We start from the raw sequence: 19,640 nt of genomic DNA, 5'->3' as shown, positions 1-19,640 counted from the left end.
CATTTTGTTGTTTTTTCAAAAAACTGAGATTATATGTGTGCATCAATCCCAATTTTTTAATTGCTATTTGACCAAATGTGTTGTCAAAGTGGAGTGGTGTTTTATATCACTTTTGGCTTTCCATCCACTATGGTCAAGTGAGCCATTAATACTGTATGTCCACCATTAGCCTCTCTGGCAAGCCCTTTGTACGTATCAACAATCATCTGTCCATTAACGTGTAGTTCTAATTAATAATGACATGCAGGATAAACAATGCATCCAATAACATAACTTGGAGTGGGGCTCATGCATATTTCTTCATCAAAAGGCTGTCCATTAATTACTGAGCCACTACATTTTAGGAAATTTTATGTATGTAGCTGACTGCAAGGGAAGGAAACAACCAGGAGATTACTGATCCTTTGAGAGAAGCAAAAGGTAAAGGCATCTGTCCTTCTGCTATTGTTTTACTCTAATATAGTTCTATAAACAAATATATATATTGTGCAACAAAAAGGTTTCTGATTAACAAGCAATTAACAATCAATTAAAAAAGATAGTAACATATGATTACACATACAAAGTCTACAGAAAAACTGACTTTATTTAGTCCACTACTGCAGTTTGTTTATATTTTTATTTATGTTCTATTACACTTTGGCTTATGCTTTGGTCACTGTATGTTTAAGATGACAAAAGTTACATTAAAAAATGTTTATCAATTTGTAGATCTGCTTATATTACAGCAGATGTCAGCAAACGGTCATTTAATCCTAAACTAACATGATTTTAAATTTCAACCCTAGTCAGAAGTTGATTTTCAAATGTCTGTTTAGCACCAACAGACTGAGATGAAAGAGGGAAAAATAAAAACAAGAGAGTTTTAGAAAATCTGAACCCCTTCAAGATCAGAAAAGACATGAATCCAAATAGTAGACATCTACTCGTCTAGAAGCATTTTGGAAATAAGATTTTCAGTGTAGGCCAAGTGTCCTTCACTAAAGATATGGAAGAAATGTCTACTTAAATTAAATGGCTTTGAGACACTCTCTCAGCATTTAAATGACCTTTTCTACACAGAGGTGTGATAGCTTGTGTGGTGGCCCCACTCCCTTTCTCTCTTTCTATGAAGCATTGTTTTATCTACATAATCTACGAAAAAAATTCTAATAAAACATATAAACAGACATGGTATTTTTCCCCCTATATTTCCTATTATCCATCAATTAATACTTTGATAGTATAACATAAATCATATCTCTACGGAAGAGGATTAGGGCCACTGGAAAACAAAGAAAAGTTAACTGATTTTTAAATTTTATCTATGTTTAATATCGGGAAAAAAAGTCAGAATTCCGAGAAAAAAAGTCAGAATTCTCAGAAAAAAGTCAGAATTCTGACAAAAAAGTCCGAATTCAGATTTTATCGCATATTAATCTTAAATAAACTGTAAAAATCAGTTAACTTTTTTTATTTTTTCAGTGGCCCTAATCCTCTTCAATATCTCAGTTTTCCCATATTGCATCTTAAGTTTGTTTCCCATAGGTCAGAGTCACAATGCTTAAACAATTAAAGTTTCTCTTATGTAGAAGTCAGGTTACTGCGCTGAAACTAGGTGGGACGGCTATAAAAAGGTACAGGTAAAGGTTTGTGCATGTGCATGTGCGGAGAGTGCAGGTCTTTTCAAAAATTCACAATAAATCCTCCACTATACCTTTAACAAATACATTATTTCTTTACTGTTTACTTCATGCACATGTATATGTGTTCAACTTCAAGCAATAAGGTATTTATCTCATTTTGATCCAAAGTAAATGCTTCTCCAGTGAAGTTGTGTAATCAGAGTATCACAGGTAGATGCAATGATTCTATAAAGTATAAATCTATAGCTGCCAACATAATGGCCATCATGTTTTTTTTTGTTGTTTTTTTTCAAAATCAAGAAAGGCTAGCCTGTTTTACTTTGTGTTATTAACATTCCATTTCCATGAAGTGTAATTATGTTGATCTGTTCATATTCAGGAGTCATTGTGACACAGGCGGCCTGACAAACTTCTATACATCCACAAAACTGTCTTTGATTATATTTAGTCTTTCATGAAGACAAAGTGTTTTATGGCTTCATAGCTGACCTCCTGCAACCAAGTAGTCAAGGACTTAAGATATGAAGAGCCAACCTGAAGTAAAAGTGGCATGTGGAGCTTATGAGAGCAGCATGAAAAAAAAAAAAGTCATATTTTTGTTGTCTAGTGTATTTTTTCACATTTGTTTCTAACATTTAGTGGCAATAGCTAAGTATGGGTTTTCCTGTCAGGCGTTATGATGGTATAGCCTCTGTTGCTTATCTCTGTGCACTACCCAAATAGTCATAGATATCTTTTGCTCTACTTCAGCGTAACATTTGTAGTAAAAGTGAAAGCTATAACTTGTAAAACTGTATTCCTGACTCACAGCAGCAGTTTCCAGCAGCTGTATAACTAATTTGTAGAAGTGCTAAGAAAGAAAATACATAATAAAAAAAAAAGAGCATTTTAATAAAGGTGTTTGTATTTTATATACTTGTACACCATTTGTTTTAGATCAACTGGCAAAACTGGGTGTGCAAGAAATGTTTCATGTATTACTAACAGAACACAATTTCTGTACTTGTACACCAGAATTTGAAGAGGTGTAACTTTTTTTTGTAATCGTAAAACATAGAACATAATATACAGCTATAAAATCTCCAAATATACAGTGCAAATATACTTTTGGACCAGCTGGTGCAAAACTGAGAATTTAAGAGGTTTTTGATTTGTGGATCACAGAACACAGTTTGTGTACTTGAACACAGCATTTTGAAGTTGTGCAACTTTTTTGCAATTTTAGACAAAAAAAAAAAACACAACAAAAAAAAAACATTTTATATCTCTCTACAACCTCAAAGTCACAATTACAATGCGTAATATCTATGATTCAAAATTACCTTCATATTAGTTTGGTTTGAGCAAAACTAAAGGCGAAAAATAACAAGTACTGTCACAGTGAAGGTGGTTTGACAGGATCCAATGCAGACAAAAGCTTGAGTGGGTTAGTTGAATGTTTTATATAACAAAAAAGGGTAATAGAAGCAAAAATCCCAAAAACCTTAAAACCAAGAATACTCACAACAAGAAGGGGACAAACTAATGACGACAAACCAGCAAAGAGTGACTGAACAGGAGGAGAATATATGGGAGAGAGAAACAAAGACCAGGCTAATTGGCAGATTGGGAGCAGGTGTGAACAGAGGCAAGATGGGAGCTATGAAAAAGGAGACTGACACAAAAGGGCAAACAGGAAATATCCAAGAACTCAAATACAATCAAAAATATCTAGAACACAAGAATCGAAATAAGACCAATGAAAACTCAAAATAAAACTAGAACAAGACCAAAGACATGACAAATACCGTGCCAGAAGGACGCCGTAATTTATATATATGTAATTTTTAAATATATGGAATTATACTTTTAATCTCAATATTTATATATATATATTTAATTTAAATGTTGAATTTAAATCTCGACAAGTTATTAAACAAAAACAAGATTTTAAAAAGACATTAAATCTAAATATATATCTTAAATAAGTAGACTATGTATGTTAAATCTAAATCCTAAAGCTATACGTAAGCCTATATAGAGAGACAGATAAATATTAAATCTTAAATCTAAAAATATATATTATAACACTAATTTAAATATTTATTTCAGACTTCAAACTTTAGAAGATATGCTAGTAGACCACTCCGCTCTACCACTGTAGCCATAACCTATATTAAACATATACTTTTAAATACTTGTACATACATTTAAAATTAGCATATAAATTACAGTAAATTAAACATATACAGTAGGCAGCAATTAGATATATTAACATTCATATTTTGCAGTTTACCCCTAAACGTTACAATAAAAGCACTAAATGTGAAGGAAATGAGCTAAATGACAGATATGTGACAGTTTTCTGTTGTTATTGTTAATCCTACATTCAGCACAACAAAGTTTAACTAAATAAGAACTCCTCTATGTCTGATAAAAGCCAGAGGCTTTGGAAACTGTTCCATGCAAACTGTTCCCAGAGAAGGAAGTTACAGTTGAATCCATGCAAGAGATGAGTGATTGTGTAACGTGTCACGGGGCAAGATAAGTTCACCTGATAGGTGCGCACATGAAATAACACCTGTTCTCATTATTTGGATCATTTACTGCACAGAGCCATTCAGTGAGATAAGTGTGCGTCTGCGAGCTCCCAGAGAACACGTTTTTATTTAAACACACTAAAGCTACCAATGGCTGCAAGACATCGAGGCCCCTCGGGGGAAAAAGCTGAACGCCAGCATGGGAGCAGCTCCAAAACATCTGACAGGAGGCACTTTGCCGCCCTGGTTCTGGCTAGAGGGGGGAGCAAAGGGATCCCACTGAAGAACATCAAGATACTGGCTGGGGTCCCCCTCCTTGGATGGGTGCTGAGAGCTGCCACTGACTCAGAGATGTTCGACAGGTAAAATGAATTCACAATGCCATCATTCATTGTTGCTTTAGAAAAGTTATTCAATAAATACAGAGATATAACTAATTAACTATAATCGAGTTTGTGTCAAACCCATTCCTGGTTTAATTGACAGGAACTTGAGTAAAGTATAAACTTCCATAATATTTTTTCAATGTTTACTTGCTTTAGTGCTCTTTGTTCAATATGACTAGTTGATATGGCGGGTTTTTTTTTTCATTTTTGTGCCGCCAACCTGAGCGCACGGTTGGTTGCACGAGAAAAAGAAGAAAAAAGAAACGCAGCAGACACCTGCATAAAAAAAAAAGGAAATCAATCTTCGAGTCCACATACAAAATGAGCAGCTATTCTCCAAAGGTGACAGTTTTGTGCAGAGATGGGAGTGGCTTCATGAAGATGTTCTTTCTTTCTTTCTTTCTTTCTTTCTTTCTTTCTTTCTTTCTTTCTTTCTTTCTTTCTTTCTTTCTTTCTTTCTTTCTTTCTTTCTTTCTTTCTTTCTTTCTTTCTTTCTTTCTTTCTTTCTTTCTTTCTTTCTTTCTTTCTTTCTTTCTTTCTTTCTTTCTTTAAGCACAAATCACATTAACTTGTTTTCTTTCTTTCTTTCTTCTCGTGCGTGTTTTGCTTTCTGTGTGCACTCTACTATCTGTGCGCACGCCCCTTTGTTCCACCTTCCTCTCTGACTGATCCCTTCCCACATGGCCTCTCTGCCCTCTTGACTTGTTTAAATCTATGTAAATAAACCAAAACGTCTGGAAACTTAGACAAATACCCAAAGCTCTTTTTTTGGCCATAATGAGAAAGGAAACAACAAAAAGACTTGATGATAAAATGAAATTGTCCTCATGTAATTAGGGCGATACAATTTCATTCAATTTAGGTTAACCAAACTCATTCATTGTAATCATGTCACTTTAAAATTAATACAAATTTGGGCAAATTATTATTGTTTATAGCAGTTTTTGGGAGTGGCCCCAGGGTGCTTAAAGAAGTGACATGTTTTTTCATATCCTGTGTGGGCACAAAGCAGTTTTGTCAGTTGCCTAAAAGAACAAATACCAGCTGTACTTTATAATATAGTTTTAAATTACGTTTGTTTACTACAGTGTAAAAACAATAAAGAAGTTTGGCTCCTGAGTATTAATTAATTGCATGATGTAAATATTAATTTGAAATGTGATGAGTTGTCTGATTTATTCGAATGTATAGCTTTAGTGGCCACCTTAGGGTGTGAACCACAGCTAATTCTACCTGACATGATAACAACTGAATACAACTCTTTGATTAATATATTACAAATAAATACAAAAAATGCTAAAAAGAGAATTTTTGAAGTATTTAATTAGAAAAAAACACACATTTATAAATATATATATATATGTATATATGTATGTATATATATGTATATATGTATGTATATATATGTATATATATATATATATATATATATATATGTATATATATATACACTCACCGGCCACTTTATTAGGTCCCCCATGCTAGTAACGGGTTGGACCCCCTTTTGCCTTCAGAACTGCCTCAATTCTTGGTGGCATAGATTCAACAAGGTGCTGGAAGCATTCCTCAGGGAGTTTGGTCCATATTGACATGATGGCATCACACAGTTGCTGCAGATTTGTCGGCTGCACATCCATGATGCGAATCTCCGGTTCCACCACATCCCAAAGATGCTCTATTGGATTGAGATCTGGTGACTGTGGAGGCCATTTGGGTACAGTGAACTCATTGTCATGTTCAAGAAACCAGTCTGAGATGATTCCAGCTTTATGACATGGCGCATTATCCTGCTGAAAGTAGCCATCAGAAGTTGGGTACATTGTGGTCATAAAGGGATGGACATGGTCAGCAACAATATTCAGGTAGGCTGTGGCGTTGCAACGATGCTCAATTGGTACCAAGGGGCCCAAAGAGTGCCAAGAAAATATTCCCCACACCATGACACCACCACCACCAGCCTGAACCGTTGATACAAGGCAGGATGGATCCATGCTTTCATGTTGTAGACGCCAAATTCTGACCCTACCATCGGAATGTCGCAGCAGAAATCGAGACTCATAAGACCAGGCAACGTTTTTCCAATCTTCTATTGTCCAATTTCGATAAGCTTGTGCAAATTTTAGCCTCAGTTTCCTGTTCTTAGCTGAAAGGAGTGGCACCCGGTGTGGTCTTCTGCTGCTGTAGCCCATCTGCCTCAAAGTTCGACGTACTGTGCGTTCAGAGATGCTCTTCTGCCCACCTTGGTTGTAAGGGGTGGTTATTTGAGTCACTGTTGCCCTTCTATCAGCTTGTACCAGTCTGGCCATTCTCCTCTGACCTCTGGCATCAACAAGGCATTTCCGCCCACAGAACTGCGGCTCACTGGATGTTTTTTCTTTTTCGGACCATTCTCTGTAAACCCTAGAGATGGTTGTGCGTGAAAATCCCAGTAGATCAGCAGTTTCTGAAATTCTCAGACCAGCCCTTCTGGCACCAACAATCATGCCACGTTCAAAGTCACTCAAATCACCTTTCTTCCCCATACTGATGCTCGGTTTGAACTGCAGGAGATTGTCTTGACCATGTCTACATGCCTAAATGCACTGAGTTGCTGCCATGTGATTGGCTGCTTAGAAATTAAGTGTTAGCGAGCAGTTGGACTGGTGTACCTAATAAAGTGGCCGGTGAGTGTATATATATATATATATATATATATATATATATATATATATATATATATATATATAAATAATGATATATTGAAAATAAATAAAAAGAAACTTCTGCGATGGACTGGTGACCTGTCCATTGACTGCTGGAGATAGGCACCAGCACCCCTCGCGACCCCAATTAGGACAAGTGTGTCAGATAATGGATGGATGGATGGATAAAAAGAAACTTGCTGAAGTATTTAATTAGAAAAAAAACACTAAATCATTATCAATGTAAGCAATCTTTCTCTCCATAAGTCATTCCATCGATCCATTTATCACCTTTTTTGCCTAAAAATAAATTTTATACTCTTTTTGAACTATGCTATTGACTTATGTTATATTTAATTCATTTTACAATTTGTTTAATCCATGTCATTTAATTTTTAGAAAACAGAACAAATAAAAAAAAAGCAAATTGAAACATTAAATATTTGATAAGAAAAAAGAATAAAAAAAAACTTCTCTTATAATAGAACACATTGATAGTAGAAGTCAGCTATAGCTCTCTTTTTTTCCAGTGTCTGGGTTTCAACAGATCACGATGAAATTGAAAAAGTGGCCAAATCCTGGGGTGCCAAGGTCCACCGGAGAAGCCCTGAAGTCTCCAGAGACTGCTCCTCATCAGTGGAAACCATCCAGGAATTTCTAAGGAAAAACCCAGGTATGAAAATCATTCCAGACCTTCAGCAAACTGTCTAAAGAATCTCAACATTACACAACCTGCAATACGGAAACCTCTTCATCTTTACAGAGGTAGACGTGGTCTGTCACATCCAGTGCACATCTCCATGTCTCCATCCCTCCCACTTACAGCAGGCCCTAAAGAAGATCATAGAGGACGGCTATGACTCCGTCTTCTCTGTGGTCCGGAGACACCAGTTCCGCTGGAAGGAGGTTAAAGAAGGAAGTAAGTCTACCTCCCTCTATCCTAGTAAAAGTATGGATGCACTAATATGAAACTCTGGCAAGTTTTAGTATTCAATATTGATAGTGATATAACATCAAATCACCAATATTTAAGGTAAATATATATGTTCACTGAAACAAAGAGAAAATGAAATTGGTTTGCGATATATGAACATATTCACTTTGGAGCTACACATATGTTTAGAAAGTACCATCAATACAGAGATTACAGTAATGCAAATGTATTGTGCTCCCTAGAAGGTAGTAGAATGCCTTAAAAAAACAAAGGCTCCAGGACAACATTATTATAATCAAACTGCAATGCCCAAAAGATCCCAGAACAAAAAGAACCTGATTTCTGGAGAGGCCATGGGAAACATCGGAGCAAAGCCTAGACCTTACAGGAAGACTCTGGTCATTAGCTTAAGTTTGTGGGAATATCAAAAATAAAGGAAATGTCAAAGGAAGTACCTGATTCTTGCTTCTGCTAAATAAATAAAAATAGGGGAGACATTTTAAAGGGTTTTTGCTCATGTGAGAGAATGCATATAATACTGAAGCGTGTTAAGGACAAGGTGATGCATTTCTACTAAAACGAATGGATCCTTTGTCCTATCAGGTGGTGAATACACTGAGCCCTTAAATATCATTCCTGCAAAGCGCCCCCGGCGTCAGGACTGGGATGGAGAGTTGTATGAGAATGGCTCATTCTACATTGGAACCAGGGATCTCATTTTAAAAGAAAATTCAACACAGGTATTGCAACAGTATCATCTTTTGACTATAGTGGATAGAGGGATCAAATATGTTCTTGCTGTGTAGATATTCTGATGTTAAAGTTAGTGTCTCTTTAGGGGAGAAAAGTGGCCTACTTTGAGATGGAGCCAGAGCACAGTGTGGACATAGATGTGGACATTGACTGGCCTGTGGCTGAGGAGAGAGTTCTCAGGTAAGACTGGCTGAAAAGTGTGTTTAACCAAGATAATAATATATTTACATGCATTTTAGGCTGAACTGCTGAGCCTGGATGCAGAAAGACAGAATGCTATAAACACGGATTCCATCACGTATTGATTAGAATCATACAAATAGTGTATAGGACTACAAAGGCAACAATGAAAATAAATGGCACAATTTCAAATATGTTTGGGTGGATTAGGGAGGGCTGTCTTATGAGTCCACTACTCTTTGGGCCGGATCTTTCAAAGGTTTGCGTGTATAAAAACGTGAGCTATTTCACTGCGCACGCTAAAAAATGTACAAACTGATCTATCGACAGCGTGCTAAAAGGATTTGGTCTTTAAAACATGCTAAATAGCGCCTCTTATCCATTTAGTACTTTTTCTGCAATGAATATGCAATATGGGGCGTTTACACGCAAAAGTGCGTCTTGTGGGAGGAGAACATGTAAATATATTAATTTAGCACTCGCAAAGTGATTTATCAAAACTGAAAGCAATTTTGCTAACGGTATCTGACTCTATATTTAACACATTTCAAAAGAAGGTGCAAATGGTCTGTATGCGTAATTGCGCACACATGGCAGCGGTTATTGTCGCAAGAAGGAGACATCGAAATGAAGCAAGGAGACGCAGAGAACGCATTTTTTCACTCCCTGTGAATATTTTTGGAATGAATGAGGAAACGATCATCAAAACATATCGTTTATCCAGCATTGCCATTTTGGAGCTGTTGGGGGAACTCCGAATGGATTTGGAGCCAGCCACAAGGAGGACCCACGCAATACCAGATATCACAAAACTCCTTGCAACATTGCACTTTTTTGCATCTGGGTCATTCCAGCGTACGGTTGCAGCGAGAAGTGCTGTCCGACGTTCTAAATGCCATGTCGCCCTGACGCCCTACCGGAGAACCACGACCTCCCCCCTGCGCCTGTGGAGCAACATGCCAATGCTGCGGGGATGCGTATGCGCAGTAATCTCATCCACAGTCACTTCTTGTGAGCCATTTGGGATGTGCATTTTTCTACAGGCCAATACAAAACACCTGTTTTTTGTTTTTTTTTACTGCAGTGAAGTAGAAAATCAGCCATATACCACCTTAGGGAATAAAGGTTGCCAAAGTTTTATATATATATATATATATATATATATATATATATATATATATATATATATATATATATATATATATATATTGGAGGGGGTGGGGGTGTCACTGTAAGATTTAAATTTCTTAATGCACTAGTTTGTACAAACTACTTTGCCGCAAACCACAAAACGCGCAAAACTATCATTTAAATAGGGCGTCTCCAACAGTTTTGCACCTGCCACCAGTTACGCAATCACTCTTGTTAAATCACCCGCAAACCATGGTTCAGCCCCTCGCGCAAAATTCCAGTTTGCGAGCGCAAATTACTGCACGCAAAATTGGATCTTGATAAATCCGGCCCTTTGTAATATTCACTGAAGCACTAAGTCCAACGATCAACCAGGATACTAACATAGCTGGCATCAAAATTCTAGGCAGAGAACACAAAATTTCATTGTTTTATTTTATATTTTATACAAGAATCTTGTTTTATTGGTACAACCATGATTACTGTGCTAGGTGGAAAGGAATAGAAGAAAAAAATTTTGGGGCAATGCCAATTCAGGCCTTTCAAATGGATAAAAACACTAATTTAGAAAGCAATTAAAGTAGGTCACAAATACATCAATTTACCTCTAAAGATCTGGCTAGATGTAACTTTTAAGGGAGGTTGGCTAGAATACATTAAGATTTTAAGATTGTGTTTATATGATTTATATCAATGCAACCTATACAAGGTGGATGGCACAGGGCCTTTCATAATGTTGTACCTTTTTAGTCAGGATGTACCGTACTAAGTAACTTTCAATCTGTGAAGACTCAGGATAGATTAAAAAATAAGGATTTCTACAGATTAAGCAAGTATGACATATAAACAATCTAATCCCTGATGCTGAGAGGATGTTGTATAATGAGCTTCTGAAAGTGTTTAATGGTGCATATAAAACTAATTCTGGACTCTAATTTATTTCAAGATTGTGCGGTAAAGAGACAGTGTATTTTTAGAACAGACATTGCTTAAATATTGTGAATCTCTATGGAAGATTGAGAACTTAACCTCGTCTAAGCAAACATTTATTATGTTAGCTAGGAAATCCCAAAAATTGCATTTATCCAATTATTTGGGGAAATGTGGTTCCGAGGAAGCCAATCATTTTCACTTGTTCTGGTTTTAATTGTTGCAGCCAGAATAGCAATCAGTAAGAAATGGCTTTAGGCCATGCAGCCCATTCATCAAGGCCCGGTATGATATCATTTACAATATTTTTGTAATTGAAAGAATTATATTCTTCATCAGACTAGAGAAAACAAAATAAAATAAAAAAATTGGGAAAACGTCGTTCCCAAAAGTACCTTTCTCTTATCCAATTTGAATCTACCTTCATTAACCTTTTTTCATTTGTGATTCCTAAATGTTGTATTTATAGTAATACATAACTCATACTCAGCAGCATCTATCCCCATCTATTTCCATTTTGAAGAAAAAAGAACACCTCAGGTTCTTTGTTCATAAATGTACTCTATCTTTATTTCATATTATAAAACCAATTACTACGATACACTTTTCTTCGCTGGCTTATGGAGATTGCCTCTGTCCTTACTGCATGTGATTTTCAATACAGGGACAAAAAAAAAAGATTCAAACTGACTGAATTCCCATGCTGTATTGTTTACCTGTAATGACAACCATGAGCAAAGTATTAGTGTTTTAAAGTGTTTTATAAATAAGTGATATTAAAATGTTCATTTGTATTAAAAAATACCAAGGATAGATGTGGAAGACAGCCTGGACTGGTTAGAAATCAGAAAATAATGAATCTCTTTATAGTTTTTTTTTTGTTTGTTTGTTCTGCGCTTCTTTCACCAGGTTTGGTTACTTTGGTCGGGGAGTGTCTATAATGTTCTGTAGGGTTTCCAGATGTTTGACAGATGGAAGGGTGTTTCTGTCTGCATCTGGAGAGGACATGGTGTCTATCCAAACTAAAGACACAACAGGGCTCAGGATGCTGCAAAAAGATGGAGTTGAGGTTGGATTACTCAGTTGCTCCAGTCTTATTGTTGGATGATCATTTAGCACTTCATAGTGTTCTGACTCTGTTGTTCAGGTGGTGCTGCTGACCTCCAGTGAAGACCCTGTGACCCAGTCAATGGCTGACAAACTGAAGGAGGTGATGGGGTGTGAGGTTATGGATGTAGGGGAGGAGCCACTCAAGGAGGTGCAGTCAGTCGTGGAGCGGAAAAGGCTTGACTGGAAGGATGTGGCCTACATGGGTGAGCAAGTCGCTTTTAGTTGTTTTGTATGTTAAGTATATATCATTTTGATTTATGGAGATGAGTCTGACCTCCTTTAACTTGTGTAGTGAGGACTGTTTAAAGTGTTGCTGTTAGAATTCAAGTCTGCTCCAGTTGCAGCCAGGTAGACATTGCGGCCATGATCGTTATCCTCTGCTTTTCTTCACTCAGCCATGGGAATATAAAGAAGGAATTTTGTGTCACATAAAAAAAAAGTTGTGGTTATGACGCCCTCACCCTAAATCACAACAGAAAGGTTTAGATTTTTGAACTCCAGCTAACATCAGTTGTCGACAACCATGGGTTTCGTATGCTGTGAATACTGTAAGTTCTGTTCAGCCTAATAACATTTCTTGAATTGCCACATTCGCATTGTTTGGCATTTGCCCTGTGTTCTGGTTATATGATAAGTCATTAAGCACCCTCCTTCCTGGGTACACTAGATCTACTCCCAGTATGACCAGTAACCACCAGCTGCTCCAGGAACTGCAATAGATCATCCATTCCAGCAGTACTTCCCCTTGTACAGGATTAAGTATCAGGAAGTGCTTTGCTGCTGCAGGAAGACTTATCTATGGGCGGAGCTAGATGGTGGGCCAGGGGTGCCCAAGGTCATCCTTGGTCAATCATTTGCCACACCTGGCAGACAATCCCATGTGGACAAAACTATCACGTATTTCTGTTCTTAAAAAGAGGGAGCAGCAGTGATACTGTCAAGGAAAATAGTTTTACATTTTTATTCTTTGCATATTAAAAATAAAAGATAAAAAAAATACACTAATTAATTGGTAATATCAATATACTAATATTCAATATGATAGATACAGAATTCATGCTTCTCTAGTTTTTGTATTTTATGGGGTTGAACAGAAAAAAATGTGTCTCTAAGTCATCTAGAGTCTTCAATGTAATTAGAAATAAATAATTACTAAACCTATTCAATATAGGAATTATGTTAATTTGTAAATATTAATATTATGCAGAAAATGTATTGATAAACGTGGATATTGTTCCAGAAATGTAATGCCAAGCCTTTTTTTTATATTTTTTATAATAGTGTATGTGCAAGATCATCCTACCTGCTATTCAAAAGCATAATTTAATAACACTATAACATACAAAGTCGCCCAAATACACTTCTTTCCTCTGAAGCCTTCCTCTTAGACTTGCAAGACAGCTTCTTGCAACTCTCAGCCATTTTTAAAGTATAAAATGAGATCTGGAACTAAATAAAACCAAAGTTTTGTGGATATTCAAACACTAGTAGAGCAAATACACAGGAAGAGCAGGCCAAATTATAATATAAGACGGTCCCCCCATAACTTAAAGGTGAAAGAAATAGTCATATTTACATTCAAACAGCACAAAACTGTAAATATGTGTTTATAAATTAGCAAGGACTTCAAGAAAACTCAGTGTGTCTTTATTCAGAAAATAGGGATGTTTGGCTCATTTTCCTAACGGTACAGTGTAGATTGACCCTGACTCGGTTCTTGACTCTGTCTGCTTTCCCTGCTTCGTGGCCTCCCTTATTAAAACTAGCTACTCCACTGGACTGACAACTCTGGTTAGGTTTTGATTTAAAAAAGCTTAGTCTCAGGTGCACTAATTAATCCCCCGTTATAACCACATCCAGTCACACACCCTGTAGAGAGGTTCCGATTTTTCCACAACAAACTTTTGCTGTTTTTCTCCATGGCAAATATACTCGCATTACTGCTTTGCTTTGATTTCCAAATGTGCCCTTGAAGCATGTCTTTTGCATCACAGATTGTTTAGTCACTCCTGAACACACCTCTCCATAGGTGGGACATAGAAATTGACTTGGGACAGCATTGGTAGGAGTTTTTACGGAGCCCCTCTGATGACATGGTCAAAAAAAAATTTATTTGTGGCCACGAAGTAGTATTTCGTGCGCACGAAATACTACTTCGTGGCCACGCAATAAGTTTAACGTGCTCACGAAATACTTATTAATAATATTAATATCATTCCTGGACAACTGGGTAAGCAAATCGAGCGCGCCTTAGACCTTAGAGAAGACCTTAGTAATTTGTGCACACGTTATACTTACTGCGTGGCCACAAAGTAGTATTTCGTGCGTACGAAATACTACTTCGCGGCCACAATAAAACATTTTTTTTTGACCATGTCATCAGAGGGGCTCCGTAAGTTTTACTTCGCAGCAGGACAATTAACTTGAACTAACGTAGAATGGCTCAAACCAAGCTGTCATTTAAAGGAGAAGTTCACTTTTTAACACTTTAAGCCCATTTTCTGTAGTGTCCAGGATGAAATCGAATGATCGACACCAAAATTTTGACAATTGGTCCTGTCTCTGCTTTTTGGCTCATTTAGAATCCACCCCTGGCTGCTTTAGAATGGCTTCCATAGAGCATGTCCGATAATGTCCTTAAAACAACCTTAAACGTTCTTTTTTTTAAATATGCTACTCACCGGGTCGTCAGCGCTGTTCAATGACGTTCCAAAAAAAGTATCGTAAAGAAAAAACGTTCCTGTAGTGTTTTATTAAGCATTTTGTAAATCCCATTGAGTTCTGTTGGAATAGTCAATATTCCCCTGCCACCGGAAACGGAAATGGGGCCGTTTACACAGTTGTAGTCTTTTCGCTTCACTCTGTGTACTCCGACGTCGAGAATCAAGAATCCACCTTTCGTATTCCATTTTCAGAGTTTTTTAAAGTGTTTAACAGAGACGTTAGCACCTCGACGTCGGAGTACACAGAGTGAAGCGAAAAGACTACAACTGTGTAAACAGGCCCCATTTCCGTTTCCGGTGGCAGGGGAATATTGACTATTCCAACAGAACTCAATGGGATTTACAAAATGCTAAATAAAACACTACAGGAACGTTTTTTCTTCACGAAACTTTTTTTGGAACGTCATTGAACAGCGCTGACGACCCGGTGAGTAGCATATTTTAAAAAAAGAACGTTTAAGGTTGTTTTAAGGACATTATCGGACATGCTCTATGGAAGCCATTCTAAAGCAGCCAGGGGTGGATTCTAAATGAGCCAAAAAGCAGAGACAGGAGCAATTGTCAAAATTTTGGTGTCGATCATTCGATTTCATCCTGGACACTATAGAAAATGGGCTTAAAGTGTTAAAAAGTGAACTTCTCCTTTAATGGAATGGCCTAGTCAAAGGAAAAATTTGAGCCACTATTTCAGTGAGTCAAAAAAATATAAAATAATGTGGTTTTTAAGTGAAGAAGTTTTATTCTGTACCGGCTGAATAACTTAAAATATTGCAAGTCTGCGTTCTATAAGAAAGCATCTTAATTGAATTCATCCCCCCCTTTCCTGTCAGGTAATGACACAGCAGATGCAGCCTGTCTTAACCTGGCAGGTCTGAGCGGAGTACCCGCTGATGCTCCGAGGGATGCCACTGATGCTGCCAAGTACACCTGCCGCCAAGCTGGTGGGATGGGAGCAGTGAGGGAGTTTGCTGAACACGTGCTCCTGCAGAAAGAGAAGGCCAAAACCCAGATGAAGCAAGACAGGATTGACCGTAACAACTTCTAAAGTGTGGAATTATTGATTCATGAAAATCATTAAATATGAAATCTAATGATAAATATTTATAAGAGAAACATTTCAATATAGCAGAGAGTTGTAAAATAGAGTTTGTCAAAACAGGATGTTTACTTTTACAATGTAATGATAACCTATAAAGATGGCAATCTACAGTGTACTCATTGGCATTGGCAATATGACCTGTAGTCATAGCAGCATCATAAAGAATGGGACACAAGCAGTAGATCAAATGTAACACCTATCCCACATGTGGTCCTTAAAACGATTTCTATTACTTTTCTTTTCAGGTTTACAGGTAATGAAGAGTCTGCATCCTGCCCCCTGCTGAAAACAGGAGGATAATTTTGAGGGATTTGTGTGGAACTACATTTGGTTGGGGGCTATTAATCCAAAAAAACACTTTGATTTATATTAAAATGTCATTATATCGATAATATAATCTGTTCAATAAAAAATGGTTATTTAAAGCCTGAGTCATTATTCTTTCATATAAATCAAATTAGGGGGAATTGGTGTTACTTTCAGAGAGAGTTTTGGTTTATGGAAACATATGAAAGATGACAAGAATAAGTTGTTTGGTAAAGGGGATTAGAAAATCTTAAATATGTTTATAACATTACATTTTGTACCCGTAGAACTGGGCTGCACAGTGGAGCAGTGGGTCTTTCTGCATGGAGTTTGCATGTTCTCCTTGAGCATACATGGGTTTTCTCCGGGCACTCCGGCTTCCTCCCACAGTCCAAAAACATGACTGTGAGGTGAATTGACTTCTCAAAATTCTCCTTAGGCAAGGGTGTGCCCGTGAATGCTTGCTTGTCCTGTTTGTCTCTGTGTTGCACTGCGAGGGACTGGCGACCTGTCCAGGGTAGGGGTGTAAATAATAATCTTTTTGTATCGATGCATCGATCCAACAGCCCACGATCCGATACATCGATACGTCCGCAAGAGTATCGATTCATGTTTTTTTTCCCTCCGGTCTATTTTTATCGATTTGCTCCTGGACGTAATTCTCCCTCCCGTGCTGTGGTGGCGCAGCACGGGAGGGAGCCCTCCTACCTCGCTTCCTGGTTATACACTTACAGCAGTGTGTTGCAGCAAGCTTGACACAGACATTTTTAAATTATGCTCAATATTGAAGCGTGGTCTGTGCTACACACTGTGGGTCTAGATATGGCCGAGGCGGTGAGGAAGTGGGGGAGAGTTTAGTCCAACAACGGAGGGACATGAGGGCCAAAAAGAGCGAAGATCCAGGTGGAAAAAGGGTCCCAGCGTTCTCGCGCACCTCGCTCTTCTAGCGGGTCAAACTTCACGAGTTGTTTTCCGCAATTTAGGTCATAAAAACAAAACAAGCCGGCCTCCTGTCTGCGGCACTGTTTGCGGTCAGCTACAATTTGGGAGAGTTGCAGCGGAGCGTCTGTGGAGGGGACGGGACGTCTGGAGCCGAGTTATTGAATTGCACACATTGCACTGATTTGTGCAGTATTTTGTGATGAAGGCCTTTCAGAATCTATAATGCAGGGGCATTATTATTTTTCAGTAAATGAGGTTTTAATAGGAATAGGTTGAGTGCAACTTTTCTACTTCTGTTATTTGCTGTTGTTTCTAAAAAAAAATGCATAACGATATTACAGCTTTCATTGATTTATTACAAATTTTTTGTAATAAAAAAAAAAAAATGAGCCAATTAATTGAATCGAATCGTATCGTGGTGTATTCTTGAGTATACAGTAGTAGGAAATCGATACTGAATTGAATCGCCATGATGGATGTGATTGACACCCCTAGTCCAGGGTGTACACTCTTGCCCATTAACAGTTGGAGATAGGCACCGGTGCCCCTCGCGACCCCAGCAGGGATAAGCATAAAGGAAAATGGAAGGATGGAAGGATGGACCCATAGAAACAGGTCTAAAGATTTAAGTCGGGTTTTCTTAAACAGATAAGGCATCCACAGTAACTCACTCTACACTGAATTTAATTACTTACCTGAATGCAAATATTATTGGATATTAAATACATATCAAGAACTGATCAATAAGGATTCACCTTGTCAGCTTTATCATCGTACTTGCAAGAATAAAGAAACATAAGCTTATAGACATAATCGGGGGAAAAAGGTACAGAATGAAGTCTATCTCGCTTTTTTAAGTCTTAATAACATGCTCCATTATACAACCTGAATATTGCTGTGACATATATGAGCCTCACTCTAAACACGGGGCGTTTCTCAATTCACAAGAACGCGAGTACGTACTCGCGTTCTCGTGAAGTCCGTTCTTGGCGAGAACACAGGAAGATCTGACTTGACGAGAACGCGAGCACGCAAGCACGTATGTGTATTGGAACAGAAGCGTACTCGTGACGTCATCACATGCAACGTTCTTTAGCATTTCTTTAACAGTCAAAACTATTTATTCCCTACACAAAACATTTTGAAAACAATATTTTTAATTTTTAAAGCTTAAAAAACATAAAAAAAAATTACCGAACGAAAAACCGCCATCAGAACGAGCGGTAGTTCACACATAACTAGACCGAGAGAAGTGCACTACAGACGGGGTAAATTTAGCCCTGGCTGCGGTTACCCTCGGAGGTCTGCTGGTCACTCTGGTCCGGTCAACGTCTTTTTTTTTTAATTTCGCACTAACTCTGTAAACAGACCACACAGGGAGGCTTCAATGTATAATGTTATCACCTCAAACGATTTAAAAACGTACTTTTGAAGAACAACAGCAGCAGAAAAGGGAATGTTTAACTTAACACTGTGAGCGCTGTCTCGAATCAAGCTGTGGCCGCGGGGCATTCTGGGGAAGCGGTCAGTATGAAGAACGCATAAGTCTGCTCTGATGCATGCTCGATAAAGAGGGCGGGGCGAGAACAACATCCGGGGATTTGTTGCGTTCTCGAGAATTGAAACGGTACTCTGGCTGAGGCTGATGACGTGTCACGAGTACACGAGCACACGAGAACGCTCAAGAACGCATATTGAGAAATGCCCACAGGGTGCAGGATGAGTGCAATTCTGTTCCCTGAGGTACATCTGTACCCCTATAGGGCACATGAACTTAAAGGCACATATCTGTCCTTTTTATGGGCCTGAAAGGTACATTTTGGTTCCCAAGTAGTAAATGGTACATATACCTACTCTTTATTTATACTTTTAGGTTATGCTTTAAGAAGATGGACAAAGTGAAAATAGAAAAATGATAGACAAAAATAAGACTGTTGTCGTGTTGGGTTTCAGATGTCTTGCCCCCATGCAGAAAACTACTCACGGCATGGGAAAAGTTAACAATTTATTGAATGTGACAAAACTCAGAGAGAGATAATACAGGAGGGAAGTCAGCTAGGAAGTATGCAGCGGACTGGTGAACCGGAACCGGAAACTCTAGAGGTAGATCAGAAATGGTGAGTTCATGGTCCATAGGAAAATCGGCCGAAGAAGATGATTAGCTTCATTTGACTGACTGAAAATTGTCTTTGGTTGATCCTTAGGTCCAGTTTGTGGAGAGGATGTCCAGAAATGGAGGTTACTTAGTTGGAGGGCAGACAGGCAGACTTTTGGTGGGTCCAGAGGAGCAGTGGACCGGACTGTATCAATTTTTTTTTTGA

The 19,640-nt window shown here is 37.9% G+C and overlaps 1 protein-coding gene across 2 annotated transcripts; it reads left to right on the top strand.

The window, feature by feature from the left end:
• Positions 1-4,182: 4,182 nt before the first annotated feature.
• Positions 4,183-16,496, top strand: LOC119787166 (N-acylneuraminate cytidylyltransferase-like). Of its 2 annotated transcripts, none has more exons than XM_038290825.1 (9): positions 4,183-4,506; positions 7,742-7,884; positions 7,975-8,130; positions 8,749-8,885; positions 8,984-9,078; positions 12,049-12,208; positions 12,287-12,452; positions 15,803-16,018; positions 16,325-16,496. In XM_038290825.1, the coding sequence occupies exons 1-8, from the start codon at positions 4,295-4,297 to the stop codon at positions 16,015-16,017; spliced, it is 1,284 nt and encodes a 427-aa protein (XP_038146753.1). In that variant the 5' UTR covers positions 4,183-4,294; the 3' UTR covers position 16,018; positions 16,325-16,496. The 2 variants fall into 2 exon arrangements, with proteins under 2 accessions (XP_038146753.1, XP_038146743.1); XM_038290815.1 differs by having other exon boundaries at positions 4,184-4,506; positions 16,317-16,496.
• Positions 16,497-19,640: the final 3,144 nt, after the last annotated feature.

The sequence above is a fragment of the Cyprinodon tularosa genome, unplaced genomic scaffold (genome assembly GCF_016077235.1).
Source record: "Cyprinodon tularosa strain WSP-4 unplaced genomic scaffold, ASM1607723v1 ctg108, whole genome shotgun sequence".
In the NCBI taxonomy this organism is placed as follows: domain Eukaryota; kingdom Metazoa; phylum Chordata; class Actinopteri; order Cyprinodontiformes; family Cyprinodontidae; genus Cyprinodon; species Cyprinodon tularosa.
This window is presented reverse-complemented; position numbering and strand designations above follow the sequence as displayed.

Bases quoted from the DNA above. Each gene is read 5' to 3' on its own strand.
- LOC119787166 (XM_038290825.1), top strand. From the start codon at position 4,295: ATGGCTGCAAGACATCGAGGCCCCTCGGGGGAAAAAGCTGAACGCCAG. The intron at 8,131-8,748 runs GTAAGTCTACCT...TTGTCCTATCAG, and splicing joins GAAGGAGGTTAAAGAAGGAA to GTGGTGAATACACTGAGCCC. The intron at 8,886-8,983 runs GTATTGCAACAG...GTGTCTCTTTAG, and splicing joins TAAAAGAAAATTCAACACAG to GGGAGAAAAGTGGCCTACTT.